The 16,032-nt window shown below is 37.4% G+C and overlaps 1 protein-coding gene across 2 annotated transcripts; it reads left to right on the plus strand.

Annotated features, from left to right (window-relative positions):
* The first annotated feature begins 467 nt into the window (after nt 1-467).
* On the plus strand, nt 468-16,032 carry ZNF213 (zinc finger protein 213). Of its 2 annotated transcripts, none has more exons than XM_074279951.1 (6): nt 468-1,272; nt 3,722-4,263; nt 5,018-5,177; nt 5,498-5,583; nt 13,930-14,053; nt 14,971-16,032. In XM_074279951.1, exons 2-6 carry the CDS (start codon nt 3,862-3,864, stop codon nt 15,636-15,638), a joined length of 1,440 nt encoding a protein of 479 aa, XP_074136052.1. In that variant the 5' UTR covers nt 468-1,272; nt 3,722-3,861; the 3' UTR covers nt 15,639-16,032. The 2 variants fall into 2 exon arrangements, with proteins under 2 accessions (XP_074136052.1, XP_074136051.1); XM_074279950.1 differs by having other exon boundaries at nt 469-1,074.

The raw sequence follows: 16,032 nt of genomic DNA on the forward strand, positions 1-16,032 counted from the left end.
CCGGTTCTGACTATATTCCCCAGGAAGTCCCTCCCCCCAAACTAGAACTTCCAGTACGCTTCCACACCGTGACGTCAGAGGAATTAAGGAAGGATGTGGGAAAGATTGAGTTATTCGAAAGAGAGTTGTTTTCCCAGTCCCTGTCTCACTTCTATCAAAGCCCGGACAATGTTAACTGTCCTCCATACTGCGTTGGGCAATCGACTTACTTAATTTAGTGGCGCCTAGGTGGCAGGAGTTGAGAGAGGGGGAGGTCATCCACAAATATCCCCGGGCTACAATTCCCAAGACATTTCCAGCAGAACAGGGAAGGCTCAAAAAAAAAAAAAAAAACCTTTTCGCGGCAGGAACATTTACAGCTTCACTCAAGTTTTTCGATTCTAGAACTATATATGCTAGAATATAAAAGATTATAATTATAAAAGGGGGAGGGGTATGCTGCAGTTAGTGGTGCTCTGGTTTAACCATGAAGTTAAACATGAAGTTAAACTCTGATTGGTTCAGATAAATTGTCCTCTTGCCCATTGGTTATTCCAATTTCCGGATGGTGCTACGATGCATCCTGGGTGTTGCAGTCTCTATTCCTGACTGTCTCCAGGTCGTTTCCCAGAATGCTCGGCGGGAAAATCGGGCTCTGGGTATTGGCAGCTGAGCCCGAAGCCACCGCTTCCACAGCTGGGGGCAGTAAGTGTCTGCCGGGGTGCGGCGTCCAAGCGCGGCCGGGGCGGCTCGGCGTTCCCCGTGCCCGCCTCCGAGAGCCCCCCGCAGCGTCCCGAGAAAGTCTGTGCTGGTCCCCGCCACCCGCGGAGCCCCAGGGACTGGCTGGGTCCCGGTGAACGGTTGATGTCGGTTGGGTTCGGATCCCTGAGCCGCTGGGCAGAGCCCGAGGGGACGAAATGGGGACCCCGGCCGACTGCGCCCAGGCGAGGCTGGATACCCAGGCGCCGCCCTTTGGCGGACGTACTGATGGAGCTCGAAGCCGAGACAGCAGCCACGACAGCAAAAACCATGCCAGCGTTGCCACCTGCAATGCTCTGCTGTTTCCAGACACCGCTGCCCACGTTTCTGAGTGAGGTAGGGCAGGTGTTTCATATCGTACCCATTTTACAGATGTTAATGTCAAATAAATTATCTTCAGTTAGTCAAGCATTGATTAAGCATTTGGTGGTTGCAATAGGCTCTGAAAAGTTACAAAGCTTTTAGCTTTGTACATAGTATCTGTTCTCCCGGAGGCTACAATTCAATTACAAGGTGGAGTCGTGCCCATTGCAGGTATAATTTTTTTTTTACACAAGTATGGAAACTGACGTTGCCCGTTTGTAAATGAGTTTTTATCTCGTGAATTTCTCCTTGCACTCTGCCAACAAATTCTCCCTGGTGTTTTACTGAAGTGCTAGATGACTGTTTCAAAACTCTGGCTTAGTAGGGACTTAATAAATGCTTCCCTTCCCCATTCCCCCAATTCGACATTCTAACTGCCTTTGTCATGTCTGAATCGGACTCCTCCTCATCTCCACTTCTTAGAACCACCTCCTAACACAAGTCTTTGCTGATGCTTCTCTCCCTCCAGTACTCCCTTCTCAAATTATGTGTTTCTTTCTTTCCATGGGTGCCGAATTCCCTCCCCTAATAGAACACAAGTAAGCTCCTGGTAGTTTTTCCCTTCTCAAATTATGTGTATATGTGGAATTCCCTCCCCAATGTAATGTAAATAAGTGTCTTGTGAGCAAGGAAATTTTCCTCCTTTTGTAACACTAGTGCTTACTACTGTGCTTTGCTCATATAGCATTTAAATGCACTCAAATGCCTGTTGGATTGAATTAGAGGGAACTTCTTATTGTTAGAAAGTTCTTTCTTCAGTTGAACCTGTCTGTCTCCCTGTAATTTACAGCCATCTGTCTTAGTTTTATAAGGATTTCCCTAATGAATTGTAAACTCATGGAAGACATTGACTATATTGTTTTACAGCTCTGTATCCACAGGACCTTGCAAACAGTAGAGATTTAATAAATATTTGTTGAATTGAATTAAGATTTGGACAGGTGAGATGATTTGCCCACAGAGCAAAGCAAGTCTGAGAGATGACATTCAGAGCCTGGAGTCCTGATCAAGTCTTGTGCTCTTTCCATTATAACAGGGTTCCTGTCCAGATATGTATGTAGAGTCATCACATTTGATGACAGGTATACTTTGGCTCATTTTCTGGAGCCTTCAGGAAATTTCCTTTCCCACTTGGGAAGGAGGTAGACTGGTTGGGACCCCTTTTCCTTATCCCAATGTTGCATCCAGAACAAGATTATGAAAGAAAAAATATTGCACTTGCTTTGTGGAACCCTTTTTCTCTATGCAGATGGCATCCTAGCTCATTTTCTTTTTTATTAAGTTGGAGGAAAAACACTGAGACTAAAGTTTTTGTAGCTAAGAGCCAAAGAAGTTTAGATTTGGAAGGCCACTTCAAGTTAACTTTCCATTTGATGCAGGAGTCTCCTCTTTTAACATTTCAAAGTAGTGATCATCCAGACCAGAATGGGGTCTTCATAAATTTAAGGGCAGTCTATTCCTTTGTTGGATAGGTCCGTGTGTTAGAAAATTCCTTGTATGTTCAAACCTAAATTTGGCTCACAAACTGGCTCTCTGGGGGAAAAAATGTCCATAAGACACATTTTAAGTTTAATTTGCATTCTTAAGATTTTTATCTTATCTATCTATCTATCTATCACTTTCTTAACTCTAGGCAATTAACAAAACAGTTCAAGCCTTGATGTATGTATAGTGTTTGCCAATTTCATTGGTGTAAGTGCTCCCCCAGAAAATTTAACAATTGGCTTTTGAGCTGGTGTGAGCTGATTCTGGCATACCACTGTTGCCATGGTTGTTTTAGGGAAAGTACTGTGTAAATGTGAGCTGCTGTTATTCTTTTTGTTGATCCTGATCTAATCCAATGTAAGTTTGAATTCTGGTTCTTCAATTTTCTATCTAAGTGACTTTGGTTAAGTAACATTTTGATGACCAACTTTTCCAGTTCTAAATCTATGAGCTCCTGAAGCTACACAGGTAAATATGCTTCTGTTTTCACATAATTATACATCAGAAGTTTGAAAATATCAATCTCTATACCAAATTTTCTCAACTTAACTACTTTGATGGTCAAGGTCCCTTAAGGTTACAAAATTTCAATTCAATTCAATTAACATTTAGTAAACTGATATATTATTTTTACGAAATCCTTTGCTCAGCACTCAGGATACAAAGATGAAGTCAGGTGAAGACTCTGCTTACTAGTATTAAACAAGATAAGAGGTAGGATAAGTCATGTGTATAAATAACTATAATACTAGGCAGTGCAAGAGAAACTTGAAGAGGAATATATAATTTTCCACTGGAAGCATCAGGAAAGGCTTTTATGGTAGGTGGAGTACCTGAGTTGGGGCCTTGACAGATGTGTATATATATATATATATATATATATATATATATATATATATATATATAGGGTTAAGTGACTTGCCCAGGGTCACACAGCCAGGAAGTTTTAGGTGTCTGGGACCAGATTTGAACTCAGGAACTCCTCACTTCAGGGCTGGTGCTCTATCCACTGCTGATGCTCCACAGAGTATTTCTTTATTCCTAAGGCCCTGACTTGGTACCAAATGAAATAGCCTGAGTTTTTTAATGTGACACACATCAGCTAATACTCTGATTTTTTTTTTTCTTTCTTCAGGAGAAGTTCTCTCACAAGTCCCCAAAGGTGAGACATTGTTGTCTTGGGAAACACAAGTGTCCAGTATCCAGAAATACAACTGTCATTGTCCAGAAAGCAAGTCAGAATTAAATTGATATTGTGACTCAGAGTGTGGGGTAATGGCTGCAACTCTGGGCACACAAGTCCAGGCCTCAGTGGAACCAGAGGAACTCCTGATAGTAAAGGTGGAGGAAGATTCCTCCTGGGAGCAGGAAGCTTCTCAAGCGAAGGAAAACACCAACTCAGAGATCTTCCGTCAACGTTTTAGGCAGTTCCATTACAGAGAGGCAGATGGGCCTCATGAAGCTTTCAGTCAGTTGTGGGAACTCTGTTGTCAATGGCTGAGACCCGAGACCCGTACAAAGGAGCAGATTCTGGAGCTGCTAGTGCTGGAGCAGTTCCTGACTGTCCTTCCCAGAGGCATCCAGGGTTGGGTGAGAGATCGGTGCCCAACAAGTGGGGAGGAAGCTGTAGCTATGGTGGAGAACCTACAGAAACAGCCCAGAAACCCACTGCAGCAGGTAAGCTGGTAGACACTACCTGAGTGAAGAGAAAGTGGAAAAACTGAGGGGCTTGGCATCCTTGGTGTACATGTAGATTTTCTCACTGGATTCTGGTCTTCCGTATTTTTAAGCATCTTTGTACAGAAAAGTAAATGCTAAGGATGCAAAACTAAAACAATACTAATAGCTCATATTTCTCTAGCATTTTACAATTTACAAAATATCTTCTTAGACATCTTGAGAGCTAAGTAATACAAATATTCTTATCCCCATTTTATAGAATAGGAAACTGAGCTCAGAGAACCTAAGGTTCAAATAAGAGCTAAAAAATAAGAGCCGTAACTTGAACCCATGCCCATTGCAAAGAGGCTTTGCAATCATAGCTGTCCAGGAATGAGATTCATTACCTTGAGTGAGAGACAATTCAGTTACTGTTATACTTCAAGCAGAGGTTGGTTTGAAAATATGCTGGGGGAACTGCAGAGAAGATTTTGCAGAGGACCGGGGGTTAGGATGGTCTTATCCCTGATACTATGGTTCTGGGGCTGGTTCTGGTTCTAGTCAGCGCTTTTTGGTTGTCATTGGTCTCTAACTGGAAGTATAGTATGTCATTTCACATTGTTTTATGCTTCCAGGAAGCAGATGATTTGTTTCCTCATTCCCCTTTCTTGCAACCCTGATGGATGTACCCTCTGTTTTATTTTGGGGGTTTTAACTTAGACTTTCTGACCTGGACCTTGCACTGATGGGCATATATGTTGTGCATGGACAGGAAGAGCCCTCAGAGGAGACGGAGACTCAGGGAGGAGGACAGAGGTCCTCAGGCCCCACACTGGCACAGGGGGAGACCCAGGCCAAGGGGGTATCTCAAGAGGAAAAGGCATGGAGCCGAAACCCAGGAACAGAACCCCAGGAACAGAGGAGCCGTGGCTGTAAGTCAGTCTCCATCCTTATAGGAACTGGGAACATTTGGGCAGGGGAGAAGGGTTTTTAGCACAGACTTTGTGAGGAAGAGACTTTTTTCTTGACTCTAGATGAAGGTAATATGGTCAGTGGGATCTTTAGGGTCAAAGAAGGACTCTGTATAGTTACTTTAATGCTTCTAAGTATATGGTCAGTATTAGTTCTATAGGCCACACGACAGATGGTGTAGCCATTTATGGGTCCTATTGACCTCCAGGGACTCTAGAGGGAGAAATTCTAATTCTAGACATAATCCTGTTTCCTTAATGATTCTGTTTTTTGTCCACAGCTCAACCTGTTTCTCGGCTTCCTGCCCTTCTAAAGGAGGGGAGCACCAGAGAGATGGTGGATGCTTTCTTTTCTTCTGGGATCCATGTGAGTTATGTATATCTCAGGCTGATATGACATGACATCATATGATATTACTTTTATATTCTGAGAATAGCCTTGACTTTGATTACAGAGCATTTTGTTAAATGTTCAGGGAGTTACAAAGATTACAGTCTATTAATAATAATATATGATAAGAACTAATAATAATAATAATGATATTAGTCAAAGAAATATAAGGAGAGTGCTACATGAAGTGTAAGGGGAGGAGAGGTAAGTCCCAAATTAAGAAATAAGAGTATATTTCATAAAGAAAATAGTGTTTGAGTTTAGCTTTTATTCTTCTTTTTACTTCAAGTGGAAGGTTTTTATAAAGTCATAATCTGATATTTGCCACTATTAATATTAGCTCTCCCAAATATCTCTCTATTTAGTAAATTACAATGGTTAGTATGTTTAATATTAAGAGATAGCCTGTAGTTAAACCATTGTCAGTATAAGTATTTGATTATAACTAAAGAAACTAGTTATCTAATAATTTTTTTATATTACAGTATATTCTCTAATACACAGCATTTCTTTTGGATGAGAAAAAATATATTCTATACTTGGACTGCAAAAAATCAAAACACAATTTTAGAAAAATAATAATGCAAGAAAAAGCTCCTTTGATTAAAAGTAATCCTCCTCATAACATTCATCTACAATCTAATAACACATTATGTTCCATCAATCCAAATTAATCTTCTAATAATATACCAAACTTATGGAATAAAAATTTTGTCCAACATTTGAAGGGTAAGACTGTCACTGTTTTTGTAGGAATAAAATTTTTTGATTTTCCAAAAGAATAACCTGGTAACAATAAAATTCGTTGTTTTGATCCTTAAAATGATTCTTGGTATCATTACTTTAGAAACAAGCTTCATAGGATATAGTCTGAAGGCTATACAATATATCCAGACTTTTTTGTAACAGTTTGGTTTTTTTACTTAGCAAAGTAAAAGTTGACAACAGTTTTCCCAGTTATTTTCTTCTGCATTCATCACTTAAGACTCTTTCCTCTTTGCACATGAATGAATGGATTTATATTCTATTATCAAGGTAGCTACCTGTAGTAACAATCTGTCCTGTAATGACATCTTCTAGAACTTTAACATAATAATCCCCTGATTTCTTCATGTACTCAGATGATCTCATAAATTGCTTAGGGTTGACCACCTCAGTTTCTATCAGCTGACCAAGAAACTTTAAAACTTCTGTTTATATCTGTAATCCAAAGAAACATCAAAACCAAATTGTCTCCTTGATGTGTAGAGAAAATTGCTGGAGAAGATAGTGTAGTATTCTGGCTCCAATCCATCTCTGTCAGTAGACTTTGTTCATATGTAGGTAGGTGTTTCATGATTGCAATGAGAACCAATCATGAGGTGAGAAATCCACATCTGACTCCTTCTTCAGCTCCAGATCCTGAGTTTAACATTAAAGAATAGATGGGATCATTAAGGAGAATGATTATAATGAGACAACCTACCCAAATCTATGAGATGCATCCAAAGCAATATTTAAAGGAAATTTTATATCTCTAAATGCTTGTATTAATAAAATGGAGAAAGAGCAGATTAGCAATTTGGCCATGCAATTAAAAAAACTAAAAAAAAAAACAAAAAACAAAAAAATCTCTAATTAAATAAATTGGAAGATAAGGAAGGGCATTATATCCTGCTAAAGGGCAGCATTAATAATGAAGCAGTATCAATATTAAACATGTATGCACCAAGTGGTGCAGCATCTAAATTCTTAAAAGAGAAATTAAGAGAGCTGCAAGAGGAAATAGATAGCAAAACTATAATAGTGAGAGATCTCAACCTTGCACTCTCAGAATTAGATAAATCAAACCACAAAATAAATAAGAAAGAAGTCAAAGAGGTAAATAGGATACTACAAAAGTTTGATATGATAGATCTTTGGCGAGAGCTAAATGGAGACATAAAGGAATATACCTTCTTCTCAGCAGTTCATGGAACCTATACAAAAATTGATCATATACTAGGGCATAAAAACCTCAAAATCAAATGCAGTAAGGCAGAAATAGTAAATGCATCCTTTTCAGACCATAATGCAATCAAAATTACATTTAATAAAAAGCCAGGGGAAAATAGACCAAAAAATAATTGGAAACTAAATAATCTTATACTAAAGAATGATTGGGTAAAACAGCAAATCATAGACATAATTAATAACTTCACCCAAGAGAATGACAATAATGAGACATCATACCAAAATGTGTGGGATACAGCCAAAGCAGTAATAAGGGGAAGTTTTATATCTCTACAGGCCTACTTGCATAAAATAGAGAAAGAGAGGGCCAACGAATTGGGCTTACAACTCAAATTGCTAGAAAAGGAGCAAATTAAAAACCCCCAGACAAACACAAAACTTGAAATTCAAAAAATAAAAGGTGAGATTAATAAAATTGAAAGTAAAAAAACTGTTGAATTAATTAATAAAACTAAGAGTTGGTTCTATGAAAAAACCAACAAAATAGACAAACCCTTAGTAAACCTGATTAAAAAAAGGAAAGAGAAAAAGCAAATTGTTAGTCTTGAAAATGAAAAGGGTGAACTCACCACTAATGAAGAGGAAATTAGAACAATAGTTAGGAGCTACTTTGCTCAACTTCATGCCGATAAATTCGATAACTTAAATGAAATGGAAGAATACCTTCAAAAATATAGCTTGCCCAGATTAACAGAGGAAGAAGTAAGTAGTCTAAATAGTCCCATCTCAGAAAAAGAAAGAGATCAAGCTATTAACCAACTTCCTAAGAAAAAGTCCCCAGGACCAGATGGATTTACATGTGAATTCTACCAAACATTTAAAGAACAACTAACTCCAATGCTATGTAAACTGTTTGAAAGAATAGGGATTGAAGGAGTCCTACCAAATTCTTTCTATGACACAGACATGGAACTGATACCTAAACCAGGTAGATCGAAAACTGAGAAAGAAAACTATAGACCAATTTCCTTAATGAATATTGATGCTAAAATCTTAAATAAGATATTAGCAAATAGACTTCAGAAAATCATCCCCAGGATAATACACTATGACCAAGTGGGATTTATACCAGGAATGCAGGGCTGGTTTAATATTAGGAAAACTATTAGTATAATTGACCATATTAAAAATCAAATTAACAAAAACCATATGATCATCTCAATAGATGCAGAAAAAGCATTTGATAAAATCCAACATCCATTCCTACTAAAAACGCTTGAGAGTATAGGAATAAATGGACTATTCCTTAAAATAATAAGGAGCATATATTTAAAACCTTCAGTAAACATCATATGTAATGGCAATAAACTAGAACCTCTCCCTGTAAGATCAGGAGTGAAACAAGGTTGCCCACTATCACCATTACTTTTCAATATAGTACTAGAAACTCTAGCCTCAGCAATAAGAGCCAAGAAAGAGATTCAAGGAGTTAGAGTAGGAAATGAGGAAATCAAATGATCACTTTTCACAGATGACATGATGGTATACTTAGAGAACCCCAAAGACTCTGCTAAAAATCTATTAGAAATAATTCAGAATTTTAGCAAAGTCGCAGGATACAAAATAAATCCACATAAATCCTCAGCATTTTTATACATTACCAACACAATCCAACAGCAAGAGATACAAAGAGAAATTCCATTCAAAATAACGGTCGATAGTATAAAATATTTGGGAATATATCTACCAAAGGAGAGTCAGGAATTATATGAGCAAAATTACAAAACACTTGCCACAAAAATAAAGTCAGATTTAAATAATTGGAAAGACATTCAGTGCTCTTGGATAGGCCGAGCGAATATAATTAAGATGACAATACTCCCTAAACTAATCTATTTATTTAGTGCTATACCAATCAGACTTCCAAGAAACTATTTTAATAACCTAGAAAAAAATAACAACAGAATTCATATGGAACAACAAAAGGTCGAGAATTTCAAGGGAAGTAATGAAAACAAAATTAAATGAAAGTGGTCTAGCTGTACCTGATCTACAACTGTATTATAAAGTAACAGTCACCAAAACCATTTGGTATTGGCTAAGAAATAGACTAGTTGATCAGTGGCATAGGATAGGTTCACAGGGCAAGATAGTGAATAAAAATAGCAATCTAGTGTTTGACAAACCCAAAGATCCCAAATTTTGGGATAAGAATTCATTATTTGACAAATACTGCTGGGAAAACTGGAAATTAGTATGGCAGAAACTAGGCATGGACCCACACTTAACACCACATACTAAGATTAGATCAAAATGGGTCCAAGATTTAGGCATAAAGAACGAAATCATAAATAAATTGGAGGAACATGGGATGGTTTACCTTTCAGACTTGTGGAGGAGGAAGGAGTTTGTGTCCAAGGGACAACTAGAGACCATTATTGATCACAAAATAGAAAATTTTGATTACACCAAATTAAAAAGTTTCTGCACAAACAAAACTAATGCAAACAAGATTAGAAGGGAAGTAACAAATTGGGAAACATTTTTACAGTTAAAAGGTTCTGAGAAAGGCCTCATCTCCAAAATATACAGAGAATTGACTCTAATTTTTAAGAAATCAAGCCATTCTCCAATTGATAAATGGTCAAAGGATATGAACAGACAATTTTCAGATGATGAAATTAAAACTACTTCCACTCATATGAAAGAGTGTTCCAAATCACTATTGATCAGAGAAATGCAAATTAAGACAACTCTGAGATATCATTACACACCTGTCAGATTGGCTAAGATGACAGGAACAAATAATGATGAATGTTGGAGGGGCTGTGGGAAAACTGGGACACTGATGCATTGTTGGTGGAGTTGTGAAAGAATCCAACCATTCTGGAGAGCAATCTGGAATTATGCCCAAAGAGTTATCAAAATGTGCATACCCTTTGACCCAGCCATACTACTACTGGGCTTATATCCCAAAGAAATACTAAAGAAGGGAAAGGGACCTGCATGGGCCAAAATGTTTGTGGCAGCCCTTTTCATAGTGGCTAGAAGCTGGAAGATGAATGGATGTCCATCAATTGGAGAATGGTTGGGTAAATTATGGTAATTGAATGTTATGGAATATTATTGTTCTGTAAGAAATGACCAGCAGGATGAATTCAGAAAGGCTTGGAGAGACTTACATCAACTGATGCTAAGTGAAACGAGCAGAACCAGAAGATCATTATACACTTCAACAATGATACTGTATGAGGATGTATTCTGATGGAAGTGGATATCTTCAACATAGAGAAGAGCTAATCCAATTCCAATTGATTAATGATGGACAGAATCAGCTACACCCAGAAAAGGAACACTGGGAAATGAGTGTAAACTTTTATTTTTACCTTCTGAATCCAATTCTTCCTGTGCAACAAGAAATTTGGTTCTACACACATATATTGTATCTAGAACATACTGTAATATATTTAACATGTATAAGACTGCCTGCCATCTGGGGGAGGGGGTTGGGGGAGGAAGGGAAAAAATCTGAACAGAAGTAAGTGCAAGGGATAATGTTATAAAAAATTACCCATGCATATGTACTGTCAAAAAAAAAAAGTTATAATTATAAAATAAAATAAAAATTAAATAAAAAAAAAAAAAGTGGATTGAGAAAAAATAAATAAATAAATTGGAAATCCAAAGAGAGATTAATAAAATTGAAAGACAACAGTTGAACTAATATATAAAATTAGAAGATGGTTTTACATATATATAAAAGCCCAATAAAAGAGATAAACTATTGGTTAATTTGATTTAAAAAAAAGAGAAAATCAAATTACTAATATTAAAAATGAAAGAGGTGAACCTACTAACAATAAAGAGGAAGTTAAAATAAATATTGGGGGGGAAATAATATATATGTATAACCAAAAAATGTCATTTTTTTATATGTAACTGGGGAAAATCATAATAAATTTAAAAAAACTTAATAGAAGCTATTTTGACCAGTTATATGCTAATAAATATGACAACCTGAGTAAAATGGAAGAATATTTACAAAAATATACATTGTCAAAATAACAGAAAAGGAAATAGAATACCTAAATAACCCATCTTAAAAAAGGAAATTGAATAAGCCTTCAGTGAACTTCATAAGAAAGAAAATCCCTAGAACCAGGTGGATTCACAAGTAAAAAAAAGCAAAAGCAATTCTATATATAATCTGTTTGAAAAAATAGACAAAGGAGTCCTACTAAATTGCACGTATGCCACAAATATGATTCTGATTACCTACATCAAGAGAAAACAGGGAAAGAAACTATAATTCAATTTTTAAAATGAATTTTTATGCTAAAAATTTAAATAAAATACTTGCAAGATGATTACACCAATGTATCACAAGTATCATACACAATGGTCAGGAGGGATTTATACCATGAATGCAAGGCTAGATCAATATTAGGAAAACTGTCAGTATACTTGACCACATAAATAATAAAACCAATAGAAATCTCATGATTATTTCAAGAAATGCTAAAAAAGCCTTTGACAAAATGCTATACCCATTGCTATTAAAAACACTACAGAACATAGGAATAAATGGAACTTTCCTTAAAATTTATCTAAAACCATCAGCAAGTATTATCTGTGATTGGGATAGAAGCCCTCCTAGTAAGATTAGGATGAATATGCAAGGATGCCTGTTATCACACTATTCCATACTGTACTGGAAATTCTAGCTTGTAGCAAGAAGAAAAAGAAGTTGAAGTTATTAGAACAGGTGATGAGGAAAAAAAACTATCACTCTTTGCAAAGAATATGATAGTATGCTTAGAAAATTTTAAAGAATCAACAACAAAAAAAAAACTACTTGAAATAATTAACTTTAATAAAATTGCAAGATATAAAAATAAACCCATATAAATCATTAGCAGTTTTATATATTATTCAAGTACCACCTCACACCTATCAGACTTACTTAATTTGACAGAAAAGGAAAATTATAAATGCTGGAGGGGTGTGAGAAAACTGGGACACCAGTACATTGATAGTGGAGTTGTGAACTGATCCAACCATTCTGGAGAGCAATTTGGAAAACTGTGCCCAAAGGACTATTAAAAAAAAAAAAAAAAAAAAAAAAGGGTATGTGCCATACCCTTTGATCTAGTTATACCCTACTAGGTCTGTATCCTAAAGAGATTTTTTTTTAAAGGAGAAAGAACCTACTTGTATAAAACTATTTATAGCAGCTCTTTTTGTAGCGACTAATAATTGGAAATTGAGGGGATGCCCATCATTTGGGCTTAACAAGTCGTAGTATATGACTGTAATGAAATACTATTGTGCCATAAGAAATGACAAGTAGGATGATTTCAGAAAAACTGGAGACTTAACATGAATTTATAGAGTAAGGTGGGCAGAATCAGGAGAACATAGTATACAATAACAAGCAATAGTGTATGATGAACAACTGTACATGGGACTTATTCTTGGCAATACAGTGATCTAAAACAACCCTAAAGGATTCATGATGAAAAATGCTATCCTCCTCCAAAGAAAGGACTAATGGGGTCTGAGCACAGACCAAAGAATTCATTCATTCTCATTCTTCTATCTCTCTCTCTCCTACTCTATTAGTGAAATCAAAAGGAAGAATAAGTTTTGTGAGCAAAACTTGATTTTATCATGTTTGAAATTTGGGCAGATATATCTTATGGACAGTTGGAGATGAAGTGAACTTAGAACAGGATTAGGGATACAGATTTTGGAGTCTTCAATGTAGAAGGCTCTAAAGTAATAATTCACTGGGATTCATATACTTGGGTTTCTTTTAAAAATATATTATAACAACTATATTTTAATATAATGATTTCCTCTGTATTTTATTTTTTGCATTTAAAATCATTCTGAGAAGGGATCCTAGGCTTTTCAGGGTGCCAGAAGGGTAGAGGAGGAACCTAGCAGGCAAAGAAACTGAGAAAGAGCAAGTTAGTTAAAGGAACAGAGTAAGAAAGGACCCAGAGTTTATCCTTTTAGGTTGGGACTCCATTGTATTTTTCAGATTTATTCCCCTCCTTTCACAGCATAGTGAGCAAGAGTATTGGATAGGAAAACAGGAAAGACCCTCTGGCACTTATAAGCTAAGTGATAGTGGACAAGATGCTTCCTTTTTGAGCTTCATTTTTTTCTTCTATAAAATAGGGACTGTAGTTCTCACAGGTTATCATGAGAATCAAATTAGATATGTTTGTAAAACTCTTTGCATGGCCCAAAGCACTATCTAAAATTCAGTTGTTGTTATTGATATTTTGATCTTGTCACATCCCAGCCCTGTAAATCCAGACCTGAGGGGTATAATTATATTGAGGTCAATTTACACTGAGCCAAACTGTTCCACTGTTTCAGGGATCGATGACATTTGGAGATGTGCCCTTTTATCTCTCTCGAGAAGAATGGGGGTGTCTGAATCCTACTCAGAGGGACCTCTTCTGGGATATAAAACGGGAGAACTTCCGCAATATCTCTCAGGGTAAGGACTAGTTTTCATCCTTTTCTACACCTAGAGAGAAGACTGTGGGAACTGAGTGTGGAACACAACATAGCATTCTCACTCTTTCTATTATTTGCTTGCATTATGTTTTCTTTCTCAGTTTTTCTTTTTCTTCCTTCTTGATCTGATTTTTCTTGTGCAACAAGATAACTGTATAAATATGTATACATATATTGGATCTAACATGTATTTCAACATATTTAACATGTATTGGATTACCTGCCAGCTAGGGAAGGGAGTGGAGGGAAGGAGGAGAAAATTTGAAACAAAAGGTATTACAAGGATAGTATTAGAAATATTACCCCTGCATATGCTTTGTAAATAAAAAGCTTTAATAAAATATATATATATAAATAAATTTATAAAAAAAAAAAAAAAAGTTTTCATCCATAGTTAAATGTATCACGTTCAGTTCTCTGAACTCTATAGGCTGTTGAGCCCTCTGTCACTTAAAAGTGGTGACTCTTCACAATTTGGTTAATAGCAAAGAAAATGCAACTGGCTGACCTTTAAGCAAATAACTCCCCCCTCCTCCAATTCCCGAGAAGCTACATACATACACATATGCCATATATACATAGATATATACATGTATATATGTATGTATATATATATACATGTATGTGTGTATGTGTGTGTATGCTTTCTCTTGCCCATATAGTTTTCCATATGGTTTTCCAGATTCCATTAGAAGGATGCAAATCTTTCCTTGTTATGAAAGAAACTTCACGCTGGTCATAAAGTAGATGGCAGCATTCAAGAAGATGGCTCCTTCTTCAGTCTCCTGCCCTCACATGGTTTGATACCTTAGTCCTTCACTTTATCTTAAAGTTAGGTGGTTTAATTTATCTTCCCTCTATCAGATGAGATGCCAAATAATCTGTTTTTCCACTCAGGTTTGGGGATCAAGAGCCAAAATGAGAAAGCTTCCTCCCAGCCTAGTTTGACAGAAGTAGAGACATTGCCTGGCAGATCTGCAGGTGACTTGCCCTGGAGCACTGAGGAAGGTGAAGTCTGGGAAAGTGAGAATCGACCTGACAGAGAGTTGGGACAAGAGCGCCCCTTCGGGGTGAGGAGAGGTCGCCCTCCCACACGCCAGAGACAGTTCCGAGACTTGGCAACTGAGAAACCTCACAGCTGCCAGCAGTGTGGGAAACGCTTTCGTTGGGGGTCAGACCTGTCACGGCACCAGCGTACACACACAGGTGAGAAACCTCACAAGTGCCAGGAATGCGAGAAGAGTTTCCGTAGCTCCTCAGACCTTGTTCGCCACCAAGGTGTCCACACAGGTGAGAAACCTTTCACCTGTACTGATTGTGGCAAGAGCTTCAGCCGAAGTGCATACCTCACTGATCACCAGCGTATCCACACTGGTGAGAAGCCTTATGAGTGCACTGAATGTGGCAAGAGCTTCTCTCTCCGCTCCTACCTGCTAGACCACCGTCGAGTGCACACTGGTGAGCGTCCCTTTGGCTGCAGTGAATGTGACAAGAGCTTCAAGCAGCGGGCACACCTCATTGCCCACCAGAGCCTTCATGCAAAGATGGCACAGTCAGTGGGATAACCACTCTCCATGGAGGGGGAGTCCCCAGGTACAAAGGAGATACTGAAGGAAGGCAACAAAAGATTTCTTTGACCACCCAGCTTCAATGCTGGGGCCTGGGGCCCATCTGAGCATACTCCAAAATATCTGGACAGTTCCCTTTCCAATTGAAGGTCATTCTTCTCCCTTTAGGATATCATGAGGATCTCCTCATCCTTCATTTCCCTGATGGTTATGTTGCAACTTTTACCACCCATCTACAGCAAATAACTGCTTCAGTCAAACAAAGAAAACTTGACTTTCACAAGAAACTACTATTTCCTTGGTCCCGTTAAACTTCAACATATGCATTTATCCAAATTCTCCCAAACCAAGAAAATAATTTTACTATCTTTAAAAATTTATTTTTCCTTTC

This window comes from Sminthopsis crassicaudata, chromosome 1, assembly GCF_048593235.1.
Source record: "Sminthopsis crassicaudata isolate SCR6 chromosome 1, ASM4859323v1, whole genome shotgun sequence".
Lineage (NCBI taxonomy): Eukaryota > Metazoa > Chordata > Mammalia > Dasyuromorphia > Dasyuridae > Sminthopsis > Sminthopsis crassicaudata.

Bases quoted from the DNA above. Each gene is read 5' to 3' on its own strand.
- ZNF213 (XM_074279951.1), top strand. From the start codon at position 3,862: ATGGCTGCAACTCTGGGCACACAAGTCCAGGCCTCAGTGGAACCAGAG. The intron at 5,584-13,929 runs GTGAGTTATGTA...CCACTGTTTCAG, and splicing joins TCTTTTCTTCTGGGATCCAT to GGATCGATGACATTTGGAGA. The intron at 14,054-14,970 runs GTAAGGACTAGT...TTTTCCACTCAG, and splicing joins CTTCCGCAATATCTCTCAGG to GTTTGGGGATCAAGAGCCAA.